Raw genomic sequence first — 23879 nt, forward strand, 5'->3', positions numbered from 1 at the left:
CAAATAACCCCGGCAAGTAAGTGGATTGCCCCCGGCTCCACTTCCCCACTTTTATTCACGTTTTAACCCCTTAAGACTGATACGCACGTGCTATTAACCTCTCTCGGTTTGTGGATTCATTGCCAGAGGGCGGAATTGCTCATGGCAAAAATCAAACGTCAATAGAGTTGGAACGGTAAATTTTATCGACATTTTCAGCTATCGATAAAAACAGTCACCTTTTAAATTTCTGCCTTTATTTGACCTCTGATTAGCTATTCGACCATTTGATTTTGACCTCTTTGACTAGATTAAAAGTAAATTGTATAACATTTGATTACCATTTTTGTCACTAGTCCTCTTGCAAAAACGTTTGAAAAAAATGCTTAATCTAAAACGAAAAACAGTCAACAAATGGATAAAGAAGTATCCTCGTTTTACTTACGACGAAAACAACTCAATATACTGATAATTTCAGTTAAATCGATAGTCGATAAAATTTAACGTTTCAACTCGATTGACGTTTGATTTTTGCCATGAGCAATTCCGCCCTCTGTTCATTGCTAATAGCAGAGACATATGTAACTCCGTATAGACAGTAAGTCTAATAAATAACCACAAAATTAAAATTTTGAAAAAATCCCCGCCCGCTACATAGTTAGTAGACCGATTTTCATGAATTATGGCTAAGAACACTCCCGACTAACTCAGCTTTCAGACAAAAAATCTAAATCTAAATCGGTTTATCCGTTCGGGAGCTACGATGCCACAGACAGATTCACACACAGACAGACAGATAGACAAACAGACAGACAGACAGACACGTCAATCTTATAACACCCCGTCGTTTTTGCGTCAGGGGTTAAAAAACGTAGTCGATACGATGCCATCAAGAAAAATGTATGGTCGTCTAGATGGCGCTTATATTAATACTTGTCATTTCTATCAAGTTAATATGGGCCAAATAATCAAAATTGAGGCTTAAAACATTTTATACCATGTCAGACAATTATGTGATGATTGTTCAGTACAGGATCCGTGACGTGCTCCATATTAGTCTTCGTTTTGACATTCTTAAAAAGAAGATTTGACTAGGTAGTAACCTCAAGAGTGATATGTCTTCTGGCACCTCTCTCCCTTATATCTACTATCAAGCTACTCTTCTTGCTTCAAACTTATTATGCGTACGCCGGTCCTTGCCTTGAATATGGCGCGCTATTTTGGGGAAACTTACCAGCGACGTCAGAGAGTGTGGCGTTGGGTGCGCACTTCACGAAGTCCGGGAAGAAGTTCACCATTATGATACCGCCGTTTTCTTTCTGCAATTAAAAATTAATGTTAAGACGATACAGGAGGGGTCAATTCTCCATACAAACGCTCTCGACTATTTTATCTCTGGTTTTTGAAGATAGAGCAATGATTCTTTCAACACGGATTATTATTATTTTTATCTGTGTCGGATCGTTTTGATTTTTTTTATATTTTAAGAAAAAAATCCGAAAACGTCCTTTTTCATTATGGCGCAAAAAGGTGTTATTACTCAATATTGGTAACAATTAGCCAAAAAAACTAAACGGTCCGACATAGATTATTTCATTGTTATTCAGATTCTTAAATTTCGTTCCGATTGATTAAGTTTTGAAGGAGGAAATAGTCGAGAACGGAACCTCGATTTCAAAGATTTTTCGCAATATCTTTTAACTGAGTTGTTCTTAACCCTTTATTTGATTTTGTTTATTGGGATATACACTGACAAAAAATAAATCTACAAAAGTTATTAAGTACTTTAAATTATTTTTAATAGCAAATACTATTGACTCAATCTGCACGTATTCGGTAGAAAATTATTACAAAGTTGTGGCAACACTTTTAACTGTCAGTTTTATCCAAAATGGCCGAATGACGGATACTGCCGCCGCTTCGCAAGGTTTTTACTGGTTTTTTTCATGTTTTTAACAGTGTATATAGTTAAAAAAATAGATAGAGCAGGTTGATAGATAAATTTTTGTGTGTTTACTATGATTTGTATACCGATTGTATTGCTTTTGCATCGTCGGTGGCCGTTTAATTCTGTTTGTATATCACAATATACAATGCGAAGTATACGGCCAACTACCATAATAGGTGTGTGTTTACTGTGATAAACATTGCCAATTTCACTACGAAATACGTTTTATTTCTATGTATATTGTAATATACTTTGCCAAGTTTGTGCAATTTTTGGAATTAGTTTAATTTTGATTTTTTTGCTTGTCAACAGCATGTAGTCCAAATAAGATCTGCTAAAATATTAGCCCTAATTCCTAACAAAAATGCCCCTTCTGAGAGTTCTGAGACAAGTGACAATTCTGATGACGAAAGAGAGCTTGACTATCTTAGCATGTTTTCTTCGTCAGAACTTTCCTCTTCAACGTCTTCTCTTGACTCTTCTTACGAACGCTTGAACCTGCTTTGTAGCTCTAGCTCCGGTGATGAGGGTGATAGTAATAATAATAACGAGTAAATTAACGAAACAGGATACAACCACCAGTCAGACAATCTAGAGGAAAATTGCCCCTTTGACCCCAATAATCCGAGAAAATTTCTTTTGAGGACAAATTTAATTTGTCCTTCGCCCACCCGAGAACCCGACTATTTTAATATCTCATCAATTTCTTCGTTACCATCTCTGCCATCTGTTACTACAACGCCAACATCGTCAAAACCCAACACGCGAGGAACAAGAAAAACAAAGGCCAAGAAACAAATTGCACCAGGGGGCCGATTTTTGAATCTCGGCCATTCGATTTCGTGAAATTCGTTCAATAATATCTCCACTACTAGCGATTTAAATTCTACTAGCAGAATGGAAAACGAGTGGTCATTACCACTAGTTTTACAAATACTAGCCGTCCTTTTTCAAATATAGCATTACGTCGTTTTCCACAGACTTTCGAACGGCGAATTCGTGCGTTCGAAATTCAAAAATCGATCCGCAGTTCCCTGTAGGCCGAAAAGACTGAAAAAGTTTGTCCTTAGTTACACATGGTCAAAAGCCCCATTTCAACATGCAGTTTCTATTGAAGAAAAAGATGATGAGTTCGAAGATTTACCTGCAGACGATTCGCCATGTTGGACATTTCATATTCACTGAAAATGACATAGGGTGCTGTGAATATTGCCAAAAGTTGACGACTGTTTTTTGCATTTTTTAGGCTGTTTTTGTTAAAGAGAAGAATCCCAGAAATTGTTTTTTGAGTTTCCATACAAAATAATGTACCTATGGTTTGGTTTTTGTATACTGCGATTTGATTTTTGGTATACAAATGAAATAAAAAGTGAATTTATTTCTTTCTTTTTATTTAAATTCTACTGACCGATATTTGGCATTGTCTATCCTAATATACATTGCCGAACATACACAACACTTCATTAATTTGGCACTGTATACTGTGATATACATCGGTTTTCATGAAAACTGAAAACATTAGATTTTTTTTAGTAATTTTTGCTAACCTATTTTTGACCCTACATTTCAGAAAAATTTTCAAATAAAGCAATTTGAACATTTTTTAGCCCTGCCAAATAAAGGGTTAATGGATAATTGTTAATATTTGTTTGATTCACATCCTTCCCAACGTCCTCCGTACATGGCGACCGTGACGGGTTGTCGACCCTCTCGGATCCACGCGTCGTGCTTAATACGGATTTGAGACCGTTCTCTATCTATAGGCGGATACATAGATCACTTACGAAATAACAATGATTCAAATTCAGTTTTGTGACAGACGTGTGCGATAAATATACCAGCAAATTGAAAGTTCCATAAAAGATTCCACGAGTTTTAATGCTTAGTAATATAAAATTACAGACAGTGCCTTATCTGTACTGGACACATATCAAAAGTTCTCTCATGTGATGATTATTTAATAATTTATGGAGAGAATTGGTCATATAGTAATCACCTATGGCCAATCTTACCCTTAAATCTGCTTGACTATGGTGATTATTACCAGAGGGCGGAATTGCTCATGGCAAAAATCAAACGTCAATAGAGTTGGAACGTTAAATTTTATCGACATTTTCAGCTATCGATAAATTCAGTCACTTTTTACATTTCTTACTTTAACATTGACCTTTGATTAGGTATACGACCATTTGATTTTGAACTTTTTGATTAGATTAAAAGTAAATTGTATGACATTTGATTACCGTTTCTGTCACTATTAGTCCTTTTGCAACTAATTCACGTTTGAAAAAATGGTTATTCCAAAACGAAACAGTCAACAAATGCATAAAGAAGTATCCTTGTCTTACATACGATGAAAACAACTCAATAATATACTGATAATTTCAGTTTAATCGATACTCGATAAAATTTAACGTTCCAACCCTATTGACGTTTGATTTTTGCCATGAGCAATTCCGCCCTCTGATTATTACACAATGTTTTTCGTTTTCCGTTAAATTTGACACGTAGCTAGGTTCATTATGAAATGAAAATGAAATGAAATGAAAAAAGTATTTATTCACTCCACCACAAAGTATACATATACAATATTTTTCTTATAACTAATGGATATGTAGTTACAATAAGTGCAAAAACTTGTGCGGTGGAGACTGGTGCCCAAACTAGGTTGAACCTGTGTGTCAGGTCACCAGGTCCCCAATCCTCAGATGTGTATAGCAACGGGGATTACAGTGCAGACACTTTTGTTATACATAATATTATTGATAATAAGTATGGAGTTTAAAAAAGGTAGGTAAATAACATTTTTATGAGTAAAACTATATAACTTAACTATTTATCTAATCTAATGCCAGTATAAATGTGTGTGTGTGTGTGTGTGTGTGTGTGTGTGTGTGTGTGTGTGTGTGTGTGTGTGTGTGTGTGTGTGTGTGTGTGTGTGTGTGTGTGTGTGTGTGCGTGCGTGCGTGCGTGCGTGCGTGCGTGCGTGCGTGCGTGCGTGCGTGCGTGCGTGCGTGCGTGCGTGCGTGCGTGCGTGCGTGCGTGCGTGCGTGCGTGCGTGCGTGCGTGCGTGCGTGCGTGCGTGCGTGCGTGCGTGCGTGCGTGCGTGCGTGCGTGCGTGCGTGCGTGCGTGCGTGCGTGCGTGCGTGCGTGCGTGCGTGCGTGCGTGCGTGCGTGCGTGCGTGCGTGCGTGCGTGCGTGCGTGCGTGCGTGCGTGCGTGCGTGCGTGCGTGCGTGCGTGCGTGCGTGCGTGCGTGCGTGCGTGCGTGCGTGCGTGCGTGCGTGCGTGCGTGCGTGCGTGCGTGCGTGTGTGTGTGTGTGTGTGTGTTGTGTTTCACCTTACAGGTCTCATAACGTTTTCAGTGCCAGCATAGTCTAAGGTAAGTAGCCAGTTTGTGATACACCTTTTACAGGATGTTTTTGTGAGGGAGTAAATAGACAGCTCCGCATTTACTTTTTTGTAGAGGAATTATTAGGAACCACCCTGTAAATCACTTTAAGTTAAATTCGCAAAAACATTTTTTTCATCATTTTCATACATAATTAATGAATTTATTAGTGTGAGAGACCCTTAGGAATATCATTCAAGTTAGTGTCAAGTGATTGACGGCACATGTCAAAACAAATAACATTAGGAATTGGTAAAGGCTGTCACACATTTTTTTAAAAGCTCGACAATCGTAAAAGTTTAGACACTAGTTTCTTAGAGAAATTAATTGTATTTGATCTAAAGAACCTTCCCTTAAAGTTAACGGAAATCAATAAAAACATGGTGTACACAATGTTTTTCACACTTATTCGAAATACTTATGACAAATCTCACCAAAGAGTGAATGATGTCAGTGGGCACATTCCGCTTGTGCGCGCAGAGACTGTACACGGAAGAATGGCTGAAGATGACCGGCGCCTTAGACAGCTTGATGGCGGCTCTCGTGGTGTTTTCGCCCACGTGAGACAAGTCCACTAGCATGCCCAGACGGTTCATCTCTTTCACCACTTTCTGTTGACAAGGGAAAAGAAATGATTAGGTAACGGTGGTGTTAATGACATACATACAACATACATACATACAATCACGCCTGTATCCCATAAAGGGGTAGGTAGAATACACGAAACTACTAAAGCTTCAGTGCCACTCTTGGCAAATAAGGGTTGAAAGAAAACGAAACTGTGTTAATGACGCCTTGAAAAAACGGTACTTACTGGGCATTTTCGCGAAAAAAGATTTAAAAACTTTTTAAAAAATTATAAATGGGCTTACTCTTGGCCACAGACTAGCCAAAGGCAAAGTCGTGGCCTACGATGGAGTGAGCTCGCCCAGAAGATGCCTGTTCACTCTTGATTTGAAGTTTTTCTATAATAGGTAAATTTAATGTTTTTCCTACTCAGGATCACGAGCCCTTTTGATCCTACTAGGTGAAAAAAAGCGTCCCTAATTTAATTTTTCCACTTCGTTCCCATTTTTCATACCCTTTGTATAGCGGTTACAAAGTGGTAAGTATGCAAAATAATAGAACATTTTGGGACCATTATTTTTGTCTCTTGTTTTTTGTCCTAGATCAAAAGGGCTCGTGATTCTGAGTATCGATAAACATATAATTTACCTACCATAGAACAAACATTTTTGTTGATTGTTCTCGCGAAAATGCCCTACTATGTAAATTTTATACCGCAAAGTAGCATGGATACAGTACAAGACCAGTAGTGACTCTTCTAACAAACATACGCCGCGCGGTATGTAGGTATGTATGCGCGCCGTGTACGTACGGAAGTCGCAACACACGTCAGTGGTCGAGAATGAATCATTGTCATCCGCTTACGGGCACGTAAGCGGATGACAATGATTTCAGTATTTGGGACCCCCCAATTAGCGTGTTGTTAACAAAAATAGCCTGTGTGGTGACGGGTTAAGAATTTCACCACCCCCTTTCTTCCCGTGGGTGTCGTAGAAGGCGACTGTGGGATATGGGTTAAATTGTGGCGTAGGCGAGAGGCTGGCAACCTGTCACGGCAATGTCACAGTTTCGTTTTCTTTCAATCCCTTATTTGCCAAGAGTGGCACTGAAGCTTTAGTAGTTTCATGTGTTCTGCCTACCCCTTTATGGGATACAGGCGTGATTGTATGTTGTTGTTGTTAACAAAAATTAACTCGCTGTCAGGTTTGTGTCGACAACTAAGCATAAAATCTGTCTAAAAATTTACTTTTTTCACATTCTGAGTTGTAGATTATTGTTTAATGTTTATGTAATTAACACAAAAACAATATTTTCATAGAAATTTCATGCTTAATTATCGTCACTAAACTGACAGTGAGTTAATTTTTGTTAACAACTCACGCTAATTGAGGAGTCCCAAATTCTGTAAATTGACATTTTTGGTTGAAAGCTACACATATTTTCACATTGCATTAGCATTATCATAGAAATGTGCGCATTTAACAACTAAAGCGATTTCCTCACTTATAGCTGGAGGCAACACATCTGCTCAATACAAATGTCGAAGTCACGGAGGTATTATTCCTCGCCTGGGGGCAGCGATTGTTTATCTTACTTCGTTGCCTGGGGGTTATTGGGACTTCATAGAATATGACACTAGCAATAAATATGACTAGTTGAGTTTCGGATTTCCATCTTACTAGCTTTTACATTTATTGTAAACTAGCTTTTACCCTCGGCTTTGCTCGTGGAAATTGTGGAATACTATATACAATTTGTAACGTTATCTGGGTAAAGGGACCTACATCGCTCATAATAACGCCGTAAGCGCCATCGATAATAAGGTCCCTTTACCCAGATAATGTCACATTTTACCACCCATTTTAGCGAAGTCGGGGATTAGAAAGAGACAACAAGTAACCTATGTCACTCTCCATCCCTTTAACTATCTCCACTTAAAAAATCACGTCAATTCGTCGTTCCGTTTTGTCGTGAAAGACGGACAAACAAACAGACACACACAGTTTTCCATTTATAATATTAGTATGGATTAGATGTACCTACGTGTCGATTGGAAGTTTTATGTATTTACGTAAAATATGAGATATTGAAGCGCTGGTAGCCTAGCGGTAAGTACGTGCGACTTTCGTTCCGGAGATCGCGGGTCGTACCCCGGCTCGCACCAATGAGTTTTTCGGAATTCATGTGCGAAATGTCATTTGATATTTGGACAGTGTTATGGAATAAGCGATCAAGCGATGGTTAGTTGAAATCGAGAAAATGAGATAGAAAGATTTGAAATTTGAATCAGTTGTTGTAAGTTCATTTATAAAGCAAAAAAGTTAATTTTGACATTGAACCTATAAAAGTGTTCATAATTTAAATTGATAAATAGTATTTTATGCAATTGGTGGTTAAAAGAGGTCAAAAAAGGTGAGTGGCGTGGGTAACAATTTGAGGCGAAGCCGAAAATTGTTAATAAAGACGCCACGAGCATTTTTTGACTCAGTTAAACACCGTTGCATACAATACTTTTTCTACGACCAAGCACTTATTTTGAAAGAAAATTATAAATTCAACAAATACCTACTTTCAGTCATCTTAGTTATCTAGGTGGACCGCCTACCATTTTGAATATGCAGTTTGAGTGCAAACATGAAAATAAAACTGTCTATGGTATGGTTCTTTGAAGCCTGGCCACTAAGACGAATCGAGCCGAGTTGAATCGAGTTCTATACATTTGAATGCGATTCGACGCGTCGCCAATGAACGCAGCAGAAAACGAAGGAGTCTCGACTCTGCGAATTGGTTTGTTAAGTTGGTAGCAATGTATTTACTGAACTGTAAAACAGCTATATCGTGCGACTGTTACTAAATGTTTTCAGGGTATAGACTAGATAGACTTGTCCTGACATCTTTTATGTAGGGTTTTAAAGTTCTATGCACGACCTTGTAACTCACGAATAACAGTACGGGAGTAGAAAAAAAAAATAACACCATACCTATTCAAGTTTCGAAGTTATTAACGTTTTTCCGCTTGATTCTTTATTGAACTAATACTGCGATGAGGTTAATTTATTTCGCCGTAGCGTACTATGAGACATATTTTGTCGCTTGATTCTTTAATGCAAATTTTTAGAGGTAAAGTGAATACTGGAATAAAATAAAATTCCATATATTTGAGTAAATAGTGCTATTGTAAATAAATTAACAACAATGTTTTCCTCCACAATGATTAGGACTAATCCGTCTAACAATTTAGTTTTGTTCTGCAATCAACTTTTTTTAATAAATGTCTTAAAAATCAGCATATATGGCAAAATTGGCATTGTAACTAATAATAATTCATTAGTACTAGCCAGGATTACACACAAGATATTATGATATAACAAAACCTCTTGATACTTAGTTCTCATTAAGTGAAATATCCTGCAATTTCAAATATGTAACAACGAATTAAACGACACCAATAGGGCGGTTAAATCGATATTGCGTTTATAAATGATCAAAACTTTAAACCAAAACGAATTAATAACATCTTTATGGCGTTTAACTCGATTTTGCGATTTAGAATAAACGCTTATTATAATTTGTAAAAGTAAATTTGGCGTTCAATTCGTTTTTACGTAACGACTTAGTACACAGGGCCATACAAATTTTAACGTGTCGCTTGATTCTACCCCTTAAAATAAGGCTGTAAGCATGATTTTTCAACAATGAAATAGTCAATACTATAGTATAGATTATCACATTTATATCCGAACTGCATTCATAACTTTTTTTCCGGATTTTGGCGCTTAGTTCGCTATTCCATAACACCGTCCATTTGCAAGTCGCTTTTCGATGAAGGGAAACATCGTGAGGAAACCGGACCAATTCCAATAAGGTCTAGTTTACCCTTCGGGTTGGAAGGTCAGATGGCAGGCGCTTTGATGACCGTTTTTTTTTCTTTGTATGCTGTCTTCTAATTGCCGGGGTGCGGGGAGGGGGACCACAAAACTGTTTGGCAACATCTGTTTATAGGATGTCCGGGATCTATACAATATACACGGAATAAGGTGCTCGCGAGGAACCCATATAACTTTAACGGCATATTCTTGGTCACATTTTAAGACTAAAATGTCATATAAACTTTTCTAGATTTCGTCTAGTTTCAGAGTTATTGCCAATTAAAAAAAACATTTCGGTATTGTTACTCAGTAGAAAAGGTCTTCTTGACGGCGCTGATGCGCAATTGTGGAGCATAGTCTCACAGTAGTCATTGATAGATGTCAAAATGTGACAAGAAAAACTTCCAAAAAATTTGGTTTTTAGAAAAATTTATTAAGGAACTCATTTTAATTGCCAACTTTATGCATAAAAATTGCTTTTTATGTGAAAATACGTCCAAAAAAGTTGAAAAAAAAAACAAAAAAATTTTTTTTTTTGCGAAAAATTTTAAAATTCATATAACATTTTTTCTTTCTTTTGGCCTCAGAAACGCGTGGTTCAAGTTATACGGGTTCCTCGCGAGCACCTTGTTTATCAGAAGTCAGTATGAGGTGCGCTATTTTTGCAAACGAACATCCCCCTGGAGCTTGCTCTAGTACGATTATTAGTATGAAGATTGTCAATCCTTAGTGTGTGTGTGTTTGTTTCTTTGTCCTTCTTTCACAGCAAAACGGAGTGACGAATTGACGTGGTTTTTTAAGTGGAGATAGCTGAAGGGATGGGGAGTGACATAGGATAGTTTTTGTCTCTTTCGAACCCCCCGCTTCCCTAAAATTAAGGGTGGAATTTTGTGTGGGGAATGCTGCAATTTTCGAATTTAATGCGAGCGAAGCCGCGGGCGAAAGCTAGTCTTATATATAAATCATCCTTGGCTACACTTAGCTTTGAGTTCAATCACATTGCAATTTCGTCAGTCACCCGGTCGTGACGTCGCGCGTCGACTACATTTACAGAATCGCGCCGCCGAGTGTCACGACTGCCATCTCTGAGCGATGGCTGCATTACGGGTTCATGAGCGTGGTCTAAGCTAAAAACTTCTGCGGTAAATTTTATAAAAATAATGAATTTAATAACCTAACCACAAAATTTAAAATTTGAAAAAAACCCCGACCACGACATAGTAGACCGATTTTCATGAAACATGGCTAAGAACACTCCCGACTAACTCAGCTTTCAGTCAAAAAAAATAAATCTAAATCAGTTCACCCATCCGGGAGCTGCGATGCCACAGACAGACACACACACACAGACAGACAGACAGACAGACAGACAGACAAACAGACAGACATACAGACAGACACACAGACAGACAGACACGTCAAACTTATAACACCCCTTCGTTTTTGCGTCGGGGGTTAAAAATCGCGCCGGTTATCAACCAAACGGCGTTTTGAGGGACGATGGCAAGAGACCGGACGGTATGACCTTAATTCCTTGGAAGATGGGACGGGTGCTAGTCTGGGACGGTGGGACGCCACATGCGTCGATACACTGGCACCTTCCCATCTATTAAAAACGTCAAACAGGGCTGGGGCAGCTGCGGAGGCGGCCGAAAGCAAAAAGGTGGCAAAATATCGGGGTCTCGGACCACAATACCACTTTATGGCAATTGGTGTCGAGACCCTGGGGTCCAAGCGCTCATGTAATTTTTAAAGAGCTGAGCGCAAAGTAAATAGAAACTACCGGTGACCAGAGAGCTGGCAGCTTTCTCTCGCAACGGATAAGCATTGCTATTCAGCGAGGGAATGCGGCCAGCATCTTTGGCACAATGCCGCGGGGCCCTATTTAGATGTATTTTAATTTAGATTAGTTTTTAATTTAATTTTAAGTTAATTTATTATATTAGAGATAGCTTATTATATATTATAAAATGATTTGTTTCCTATAGATTTTAATTTGTAAATAAAATAAAAATGTCTAGGACGATACTTGTAATCATAAGCTAGCATCGAGTTTTTACTCCCATTTTAAACTTCAATTTATTGTATGTTTAAAGCTTCGTTGCCAAATGTTTTTGTGTGTTAAAAATTAAACTAAAAAATTATTCCGGTGAGGTATTAATCAATCCATCGGTATTTTGTATACATTCAGCGTAGCTAAGTAAATAACAAATTAAACACCGATTAATTAATGTTGCCGAAAAAAGAATCAAAACAAAATTTTCAAAACATACAGGAAAATGGATGAGATTATGTTACGACTAATGTACAGATTCTAAAAGATCTAAGCCAAGAAATAAATAAGTAGTTTGCGTCACAGAAATAGAGGCTTTTTGCCTTTAGGCACATCGTTTAGGACAGATATTGCCATTGCAAATGATGTAGCCAAGGTAGACACTGACAAAGTGTGTTCAAAAAGCTGTGTAATTTAAGAGTGCCAGCACCAGCAGTCGGTTACGGTAGCGCCACCTATCGTGACTAAACCTCAGTTAGCTTCATCATTCGTTCAATAAATAAATAAATAAATACTGGCTTTTGACCGCGGCTTCGCTAGCATTAAATTCGAAAATTGGAATGCAAACTTCCACCCCCTTTTAGAGAAGTGGGGGGTTAGAAAGATACAAAAAGTAGCCTATGTCACTCTCCATCGTTTCAACTATCTCCACTTAAAAAATCACGTCAATTCGTAGTTCCGTTTAGCTGTGAAAGACAGACAAACAGTCACACACACTTTCCATTTATAATATTAATAATATAGTATAGTATGGAGTATAGCACCTTACAGAGATCAACCTAGTCCCAAACTAAGCAAAGCTTGTACTATGGGTGCTAGATGATAACTTACTTAAATAGAAAAATACATACTTATTTATATAAGAAAACATCCACGACTCAGGAACAAATAATCTGTGCTCATCACACAAATAAATGCCCTTACCGGGATTCGAACCCGGGACCGCGATCTCTTTAAACTTGGACCAAACAGCAATTCATACAGCTTCACGCCTCCCTTAATATGGTGATGAGTTTCTTTACGAGTTTCAATTAAAATTAGTGTCCTCATGCGCCAAAAGGGGGGGGGGGGTGAGGGGGGGGGGTCATGTGGTGAGGTGAGCACAGATTTTATGAGTCAACTTTATTTAAAAAATGGAGCAAAATTTTAGGCGTATTTTTAGGTTTTTAGGGTTCCATACCTCAAAAAGGAAAAACGGAACCCTTATATAGGATCACTCGAGCGTCTGTCTGTCCGTCTGTCACAGCCGATTTTCTCCGAAACTGTTGAACCGATTAACTTGAAATTTGGCAGACTTATGTAAACCTGGGTGGCTAGCCGAATGGCACAATCGCTCACGAAACGCTCACGAAACGAAGCGCTAGTAGATATCTATCTCTATCGCGCTCGCGTATTGGCGCGACAGAGCCAGCGGCGTATCGCTTTCGTTTGGCGTCGGAGAAATGCCATTCGGCTACGGGGCCTGAGACCCAAAGACGGACATGTAATTAAAATAAAGAACATTCATACTAATATTACAAGATACAAGACATTTATTGATAAAAGTCAATGTTTTACACGTCAAAAAAGTTTACAATTCATTTTTATAAATTCAAGGTTACATACCTACATATTTAGACAAATAAATAGTGGTACAGCGTAGTCTAAGTTAATATTAATGTATTAATTATAAATGGGAAAGTGTGTGTGTCTGTTTGTTTGTCCGTCTTTCAAGACAGAGCAACGAATTGACGTGATTTTTAAGTGGAGATAGTTGAAGGGGTGAAGAGTGACATAGGTTACTTTTTGTTTCTTTCCAACCCCCACTTCCCTAAAATGAGTGGTGGAAGTTTGCACGGAGCATTCCACAATTTTCGAATTTAACGCGAGCGAAGCCGCGGGCAAAAGCTAGTGTAATTATATTTTTATCAAATGCTTGTCTTTTGGACCAGTGGCCCGTTTCTCGAAAGGTACAAGCCTTGTATTACAAGTGTGTTTCCATGACAACCCATACGATTTGACAGTTCGCACACTTACTCGTATCAAAGAGGATCGAGTATTAAAGAGCGTTACTGTCAAAGCAAAATGTGTAATCACAGTGCATAGACTGCCATCTCTCCACACAGGCTTAAAACTTTTGAACCTCAGTTTTGACAATTTGGCCCATATTCTGAGCTTGATATGTTTTAAAATGTCAAATTTTAATATTAGCGCCATCTAGCTGAGCCTACCCCAAAGGTGTAACGCCATCTAGGTCACCACTGCTTTATCTATATGGTACTGAGGTACGTTTTTTTCTTAGACTTTATCCGTCTAGATGGAGTTATATAGGTCTTTGCTCGTATTTATGTAACACAAGGCTTGTACCTTTCGAGAAACGGGCCCCAGTAGTTCGTTCTCTGTCGACTACAGAATATAAGGCTATTATGTTTTGAAACACGTGGGATTCAAGCTGACATTTTAATACAGATGTAGTGCGAATAGGTTGTCCTTCGTATTTTTTTTTCTGGAAACTTTCGTATTTGTCATACTGGTTCTGACAATGTCAGTACGTCTTGTACAGAGTCTGACCACAGTATAATAAAGAGTACTATCGTACAGTATGGCCACTCCCGCTCCCCGCTGAAAGTGCCGCCCATCCCCTCTCGGTTACCCTACAGTTACCGCCTGTCAAAAACGCGAACAGTCGACCTGTCATATCTCACTCATACAAGCATGGTACGCGTTCACCTACACGAGCTTAGAATGTGTGCTAGGAACGCGCCTCTTTCATATATTTGATCGCCTGTGTCCGAGGTGTGACAGAGTCTGACTGAAATAGCAAGACACGTTCGTACGTTTCCGGAAAAATACGAAAGAAAACCTTTTCGCATTACATCTGTACGCAAAGTGGCGATATGTAATACCCATACCTTTTAACTTCCACAGATCGTGTTAGCAACGGCGGTTAGACCCGCCATGATGTATGGCTCCGAGTGCTGGGCCGTCAAAAAGGTACACGAGCAAAAGATGAGCACTAACGAGATGAATATGCTGCGGTGGGCAGCGGGAGTGACCAGACTTGACAAGATACGCAATGAGTACATCAGAGGTTCGTTCAAAGTGGCTCCCGTTATCGAGAAAATGGCTGAAAGCCGACTGAGATGGTTCGGGCATGTGATGGGGAGAGATGAGGAATACCCTGTCAAAAAGGCATTGGCTATAGATAGGAAAAGGGGCAGAGGAAAACCGCCTACCACGTGGTGGACAACCGTTAACAAAGAAATACAACGAGCACAGCTGAACACACAGACAACCCAGGATAGGGTGTCCTGGCGCCTACGAACGAGGAGGGCCGACCCCACGTAATGGGACCAGGCAAAGAAGAAGAAGAAGAAGATCGTGTTAGCAAACGTATCTACTTAGCGTGTCAAATGAACTCAGTAAAATCCACTGAGTTGTCCGTCTTTACTCGCAGCTTGCAGCTTTCTGGCATCCATTTTTGTAAGTTGAAGTCACCAAAAACATTAAAACGTCCTCGTTACGTGATATTTAATTGCAACAACACAAAAATTATGAACACTCAAGGGCCTGAGACATATTAAATATCACAGGTAAGTAACAACTTCAGTACAAAATTTGACACACTCGGCCCCTATACAAATAGATGAACTTGTTTCTTATATTTAAATCTGGTTCTGTGCCGTGTTCGGATATTTGTGAGAGCCTTGGCCGTTCCTATACTTATATCTGATAGCGATTGCACAGTCAACAAATTGGAAACCTAAGCCACTGTAGAACTATGTCATAGTGACGTTATAAATCAGATAGTAACAAAGCTCTTACTGATTTAAACTTTCACGATTATTACACATAATTATTTTTAAAATACGCACAATTATTACACATAATTATTTTTATAATTTTTCCGTTGGAGGTCAGTTTAATATGTACGCGATTAAGTCCCGATTTTAATAGTACATTACTACAGAGGCCGGGACAAAGGGGGGGGGGGGGGGGGGGGCAACCCCATTTCCCGCCGAGGTATGTATAGTGCTTTTCTCAAACATGGTATGAAATAAATAAAGTCTACTGAAAATAGTAACTTTGGATGGCTGTATCTCCTAAACGGTGCGTCGTAGCGCAAAAATAATCGAATATTCGTTCCCCTTTGATGCCTCGTATACGCTTATAAAAAAACAAAAATTTTTTTTTGTATGAAAACGCACCCAAAATCAAATATTGTCTAGGGCCCGTACCAGTTGCAGTCGGCACGTCTATAAAGCCCCTTATAGTTTTTTTTTAATTGGCTAAATACCTGGATGTTATGTCACAATTATCTGTGTTTGGAAATTAAAAAAGAAGACTTTGCCGGCCTTGGCTTGCAAGGTTTGTATGAAATTCCATTATCTATCAATCGTCCTAGCCGCACCTGCAACGTCATACTTCGCTGCCAATTATAAGGCACATAACATCAATATTTCATACCATGTTTGAGAAAAAATAATTAAAGCTCTTACTGCTTGTCAATTTGACATGATTGTAGGCTAGGGTTCCGATTGGTTGACTGTAACTTCAAAATAACACCTTTAATGTATAAAGTAAGTTAGAAAGTTAACTCTGCACGAAAGTTTAATCAGGTAAGAAGTTTATAGATTTCTCCTGGGGCTCTTTTTTGTGCCTGAACTTGGCCTGATGTTTACAGCAGTTTTATCTAATTTGCGTTCACCGTTTGTTCTGTACAGTCAGCAACAGAAATAGAAGAACATACGTAATAGGGATGACGACTACATAAAAAAAAATTGCATTCTGTTTAGTCCGTCAGTTAGATCGTCCAAAAATACTAAACACGTACTTTTCACTTTTTCTAATTAATTAATATAAATATATATTATAATTTATAATTAATAATATAATATAGGGAATGTACAAGTTTCTAATGGGGTAGCAACGCGCATGTGACACTGTTTGAGTTGCAGGCGTCCATAGGTTACGGTGACCGCTTTACATCAGGCGGGCCGTATACTTGTTTGCCACCGACGTAGTATAAAAAAAAAATACAAAGATATAGACTATATAGAGCATCAAAGTTCCGGAGTGGGGGCTTGTGACGTCACTTCTAAGAGTTCTAAGTAAAAACTGTACCTAGGCGTGACGTCACGCGAAAAATCAACGCAGTACCGTCGTCATTTTTTGTTTATGAGAAAATAAAAAAATATGTGTCCAAAATTCTTTGATAATCTAACTGACGGACTAATTAGTTTTTTTTTAGTCGTCTCGCCTATTATAATATAATATGCGATGAACTATTTTTATTGTAATGAATATTTTGCAACCAAATTAAATTTATATCAAGAAGACACGTTTGTAAATGCTGCGGTATGTTTTTTTATGATATACCAAAGAGGATCGAGTATTATAGAGAGTTACTGTCAAAGTAAAATGTGTAATCACAGTGCATAGACTGCCAGCTCTCGACACAAGCTTAAAACTTTTGAACCTCCATTTTGACAATTTGGCCCGTATTCTTAGCTTGATATGTGTTAAAATGTCAAATATTAATATTAGCGCCATCTAGCCGAGCGTGCCCCAAAGGAGTAACGCCATCTAGGCCATCGTACCTTTTTCTATATGGTTCTGAAGTACGTTTTTTTCTTAGACTTTATCTGTCTCACAGAATTAGATTTAGATAGAAGAAACAAGTTCATCTATTTGTATGGCGGCCGAGCGTGTCAAATTTTGTACTGAACTTGATACTTGCCTGTGCTTTTAAATATGTCTCAGGCCCTTGAGTGTTCATAATTTTTGTGTTGTTGCAATTAAATATCACGTAACGAGGCATATTTAATGTTTTTGTCGACTTCAACTTACAAAAATCGACGCCCGAAAGCTGCAAGCTGCGATTAGAGGCGGACAACTCAGTGGATTTCACTGAGTTCATTTGACACGCTAAGTAGATACGTTTGCCTGATCTATGGTATATATGACATCTGTGATCTGTCTATACGGAGTTACATATGTCTTTGATGTAAATGTAACAATAAGGCTGGCACGAGCAGTTTAATTATACTTAGATTGCTTCTCACTAGATGGCCCAATTTATTTTGCACACACTATTATCATTTGTATCTCCGCTTTAAACTCTCGGGTCTTTTGAGACCGGTCATTTATAAAGCGTGCGTGGGGATCCAACAAGTACCTCTAGACGCCGGTTGGAAAGCTTATTATTATTTTTATTTTATTATTTAGAGCCCACTGTGTCTCATTGTTTTATATATATTTGATAATTAAAAATGTGAGTGAAGGAGTGGCGCTTATTGGCACAGAATAATCCATACTAACATTATAAATGGGAAAGTGTTTGTGTCTGTTTGTTTGTCCGTCTTTCACGGCAAAACGGAGCGACAAATTGACGTGATTTTTTAAGTGGAGATAGTTGAAGGGATGGAGAGTGACATACGATACTTTTTGTCTCTTTCTAACGCGAGCGAAGCCGCGGGCAAAAGCTAGTAAAAGGGTCTATAAACTTGAGTGCAATACAGACGTTTTCAGATAAGGACGATTTTAGGCATGGACCTTCATCATTCGCCTGCCCTTATGCCAGTCATTTGGAGTCGGTGTATTACACACAGAATGAACATTACGCCTTTTGATGTTCTTCTTCTTCATGTACCATCTCCGTCCAGGAGGTCGGCGACCATATGTCCATATGTCTCTCTATTTTCAGTCATGCGAATTAGTTTGTCTATGCTCTTCACTTTTAACCAGTCTTTTATATTCCTACTCCATGATATGCGCCTTCTACCACGGCCACGCTTCCCTTCAATTTTTCCTTCAATTATCAATTTCAGTAGGTTATATTTATTGTTTCTATATATATGTCCGAAATATGCTGCCTTTTTTTCTTTATTGTTGATACGATTTCTAGGTCTTTTTCCATTATTTAGGTTTTAGGTCTTTTGATGTTAGATTAATTGAAAAATATATGTTATTAATATTAGGTATCCCAAACGTTATAAACATAGATCTTAGATATTATGAACATTACACCTTTTGATGTTAGAATAATTGATTAATATATGTTATAAATATTAGGTATCCTTAACGTTATATACATTAATCTTTATATACACTGATATTATAGAGAATAAACATTATCCACTTCGAAATTAGATGATTTGCTATTATCGATTTTGAGCATTACAACCAGTGAACGTTATGCTGAACAAGCTTATACAAAGTGAGCGTATATTTTATAAGTATTATACGATACGTTCTTATATCTCGTATTACTTACCCGGCGCAGCATGCCCTTCTTCCATACCTCTCTATCACCCGTCATCTCATCATTCACTTGTTTCCGTTTCATATCATCTTTCACACAGTCCATCCACCTTTTCCTCGGTTTTCCTCTCCCAGGCATGGACCTTATAGATTTTAAAAGTTAACTCTAGCATACCTGAGCATTTCTTTTTTTTTGCCACTTATGAAGTGTGATATTTTTGAAAAAAAAAATGCTATTTCTACTCAGAATTACTAGCTTTTTCAATCCTAGTTGTTAAAAAAATTGTTTCATACGATTTTTTTCTTATTTTGTTACCATTTTCCGTACATGTTGTATGGGGTAACAAAAGAGGAAAGTAACAAAAATGTATGGAAATTCTGGGACACTTTTTGTCTCCCAGTGAGATTGAAAGTATCGTGATTCTGAGTACAATTGACCTAAAATTCCCTAAAAAATCAAATTTTTTTATTGGCAAAAAAAAAAGAAATGCTCACTAATCGTTGTACTCAATGAGGAGGCACACTGACATTTTATCCCGCCAGGCGGCGCCTGTGCAAGTGTCTAGGCATGTCACTGTCATTCATATGTGAGAGAGAAAAAACATATCATCTTCTCGCTCTCGCATTATGGACTAATAAGGTGGCGCCATCTGTCATAACCTTTGAGTGTGCCTCCTCATTGCACACAAGAAAAAATGTTACAGTTAAAAATAGCGGGCTTGATGCCCTGAAGCATTATCTACCGGTAAAAACAAAGCTAAGCAGAAAGATTGACGGCTTCCCATCAAACGACATGACTGCTTTTTTTTTATATCACGTCGGTGGCAAACAGGTATACGGTCCGCCTGATGAAAAGCGGTCACCGTAACCTATGGACGCCTGCAAATCAAGGGGTGTCACATGCGCGTTGCCGATCCATTAGGAACTTGGTACACTCCTTTTTTGAAGAACCTCCTTGTTTGCCTTCTACGTCATCTAAATATATAAAAGAAGAAACTGACTGATCGACTGACTGACTGACTGACATATCAACGCACAGCCGAACTCACTGGTCCTAGAGATTCCAAATTTGGCACGTAGGTTCCTTATAACGTATAGAAGTGCACTAAGAAAGGATTTTTCAAAATTCACCCTCAAAGGGGGTGAAATGGGGGCCCAAACTTCAACGTTTGAATAAGATTACTTTTACTACGCGGGCGATGCCGCGGAAAAAAGCTAGTCATACTGTGGTCGTATTATTTGAATGCACTATCTCATGTGACGTAATCTACTCCGCATTATATAAGTTAAATTAGTTAAATTATAGACTTTCAAGTTAATTAAGCGTAGACCACAACTAACGTGAGCGAGTTTATTCAAAAGTTAGGGCACCTGAAGTTTGTGCACTAAATATAATTATGCTTGCACGTTGGATGCTATTACAGCATTGTACGGAAAGTACGGTTACCACGAGATTACACTTAGAATAATATACTTATCATGGGCCATTTGTTTCAATGTTAGACTTATATTGACCGGGATATAGACCGTGATTACCTTTTTGATTTTTGTCGAGCTCCCGATATTTCGACACAGTTGCATGCATCATGATCACGAAAAACTCCAACGGAACTCACGGAAGACAAAAATCAAAAAGGTAATTACGGTCTATATCCCGGTCAATATAAGTCTAATGAAAATAACCGTGAATCATTCAAAACCCTTGTTTCAATGTTGTCAGCCCAACGAAAGAATTGACGTTTATGGTCGCAAACACTTCCATACTAATATTATAAATGGGAAAGTGTGTGTGTCTGTTTGTTTGTCCGTCTTTCACGGCAAAACGGAGCGACGAATTGACGTGATTTTTTAGGTGGAGATAGTTGAAGGGATGGAGAGTGACATAGGCTACTTTTTGTCTCTTTCTAACGCGAGCGATGCCGCGGGCAAAAGCTAGTACTTAATAAAATTATTTTTAAAAGCTGACGGCCGGTTTCCATCCTTACTTGGTAGATATTCCGCGAATTCGCACGAAGCGCTTTGTTCCAATCTCTTATTTCCGATCTAATATAACCCGGCAACCTCAAAATCTAGGGTGAACAGGCATCTTCTGGGCGAGCTCACTCCATCGTAGGCCACGTTTTTGCCTTTGGCTAGTCTGTGGTCATGAGTAAGTCCATTTTATAATAATAAAAAAAGTATTTTTCAAAGTTGTGTCGATATGAATGTGTCCTGTTCAGTTCACTACAGAAAAACCCTCACTGATCGATATCAAATAAGTTTCACGTCAATTCGGCTTATCGCCCAATATCGCCCCCCTCATAAAAACCCGCTCAACGACCCAAATATTTGTAATACCCTCAAGTATACACAAAGAAAACCTTAATTACTCATCCTCGTCGCGTGTTGTCCGCACATTATTGGCAGGAAAAACAAAGATTTAATACACATACACTCATTCTCAAATACATCTAAACAGCCAGTGCTTTCACAAATATCGGAACGCGCCCTAACGTCTTGAAAATAAAATTGTGTATCGATATTTCTGAGAGTTTCGGCAGCTCTGATATTTTCGATGGCGAGTGGCGACCGTACAAAAACAAAGATGGAATGCCCATGGGTATTCGCCCTCAAATACATAGAAACAGCCAATGCTCCACAAAATATCGAAACACGTACTAAAGTCTTACCAATATAAGCGTGTTTCGATATTTCTGAGCAGTTTGGCAGCTCCGATATTTTTGACGGCGACCATACACACAAAAAACATCCATACAACTTTCTCTATAAAGTACAAATTACGGAAATCCGAAACCCAACTTTGTCCAGTCACAGTAAAGTACACAGACAAAGCGCCATAGTCACGTATACACGACACATATTACCACACATTAAGGTGGTGCATATATATTTGAGCACTTCATCCGTGTCTATATTTATTACTAGTTAGTTCGCTCAGGCTCGTTCGCTTTGCCAAAGTATAATGTAGCGTAGCGGAGTTTAAAGTGGGGTTATTCTTACCTCTCCGAATTCGGTCAGCCGTTGACGGCGGGAGCTTCGTTTGAGGAGTCGGCCCTAGGAAAAACAAACATATAAATGACAAGCAATTCGCTATTGTTCGCTTTTTTTGAGGATATGTATGGACGTTGTCCAAGCTTCTATTACCAACTTATCTTTGCTTACACCCAAACGAAAACAAACCTTACATAAATAGCGGTTGTTAAGATTTGAGTAGCAAAAATAAGTTGGTAGTGACAAAGTCTTCATGTTTCTTGGAAACAAAAACCTCAGTTGGAAAAACTCTCGCTCATTTTCATTGTTCAACATTTTAAGACAATGTTTCCTTATAGTTCTTTTATTGTGGCAATTTGTGTATAGTAGCGTTTATTTACATCTGCACATTTTTGGGAACAAAAATATTTGAACACGTTTTTATAAGTAGGTATGCCCAAAATATTAGAGTAGTGTTCAAATATTTATGTTTAGATCTAACTGAAGGCGACAGTATATTTTTTTTGTAGTTACAGTACATATGGTGCTATCGTCTTAGTGCGCAAAATAGTTAATGTAGTCAACCAATTTGTATCCTAGGCCACTGTAGAACCTTTTCTCAGTAAACGTCGAAGTGACTTCTTTGACAAATATATCACGGTGTCAATAAGACAGGGTCATAGAGTAGCGTAGGATTCCAATTGGTTGACTGTACTTAATGTACCTATTGTACAATTTCGTACGGTGTAATCCGAAGAGATAATTCTTAACTCGTGTCGATTTAAAACACTGTCATCGGTCGTTTCGAATTTTCTCCTTTTCGCACTTGTATTGTAATGTCCTATTTCGTTACCCCTCTCGTACTCCGCGCAATTGCGCTAATAAGGGAAACCCTAATATTTTTCCAACTGTATACAGCGTGTAAATAACAACACACACGAATTATTATCTTCTATACCAGACTGCGGCGAAATGAGCTGCATATTCATGTCTTCTATAATAGTCTGTGGCGATCGAATGGACAAGATTTGCCTTTATTGAATTTACAACGCACATATATTCAGCATTAAGGGGCTGATAATGACAACACCCAATTGTGCGAAATTGATGTTACTTGCGCAGTTTTTTAAGACAAACTATTAGTTTTAGTAAGGCAAGTAAATTATATGTTATTATTCATTATATTTCAACGAACATTATATTCCAAAATGATGATGCCGCAGAAATATTATATTCAAAGTTGATGGAATCAAGCCCAAAAAATCTACAGTCATTTAAGGCAGCTCTATTATCCACTACTTTTTTTAGGGACAAACTCACATGAAGTCTTGTCTTGTTTATCAGACTTCGGCGAAATGAGCTGAATTATTAATGTGTGTGTGTGTGTCTTCTATATCAGACTGTGACCATGAAATGGTAACAAGCATCACATATTCGATCCACACTGCACTTGTATGCATAACATACTGCGTTAAATGCAAGTGCAACAGAGGACAGCACGTAACCTAATTGCATTGTACCAAGTTTGCAGTAGCAGTCGCCACGCCGCAACGATCTCACATGTTTAGCTTTCTACACTTTAGGAGGTCTATTCTGAGACATTGTTGTTAATGATAGGTACTAGTTTGTTCGCGGGCCTGAATAACCCGAAAAAAATTCCACGCGTTTTTTATGTAAGACCAAACCATTGAGTAATTATTACTTCGTATAGAGGAGCTATAGCAAACAAGCCTGTAAGCTGAAGGCGGGGCGAGGGGGCGGGGTGTGAACCAATGGCCTGCTTCCGTAACGTCGCAAGCGCTACGATTTTACTCAGCGCTTACGACGTTTCGGTCGCGATGATGAGCCCTGCATAGAGTGCA

General features: G+C 38.5%; 1 protein-coding gene across 1 annotated transcript in view; it reads right to left on the bottom strand.

Moving 5' to 3' along the window:
- Nucleotides 1–23879, bottom strand: part of LOC125241502 (dipeptidase 1-like) — a 449138-nt gene that overhangs the window by 98736 nt on the left and 326523 nt on the right. The window contains 4 exon segments of the mRNA XM_048150023.1: nt 1214–1298; nt 5751–5927; nt 22048–22064; nt 22067–22101. Of these exon segments, the coding sequence (XP_048005980.1) occupies nt 1214–1298; nt 5751–5927; nt 22048–22064; nt 22067–22101 (314 nt within the window).

The sequence above is a fragment of the Leguminivora glycinivorella genome, chromosome Z (assembly GCF_023078275.1).
Source record: "Leguminivora glycinivorella isolate SPB_JAAS2020 chromosome Z, LegGlyc_1.1, whole genome shotgun sequence".
Lineage (NCBI taxonomy): Eukaryota > Metazoa > Arthropoda > Insecta > Lepidoptera > Tortricidae > Leguminivora > Leguminivora glycinivorella.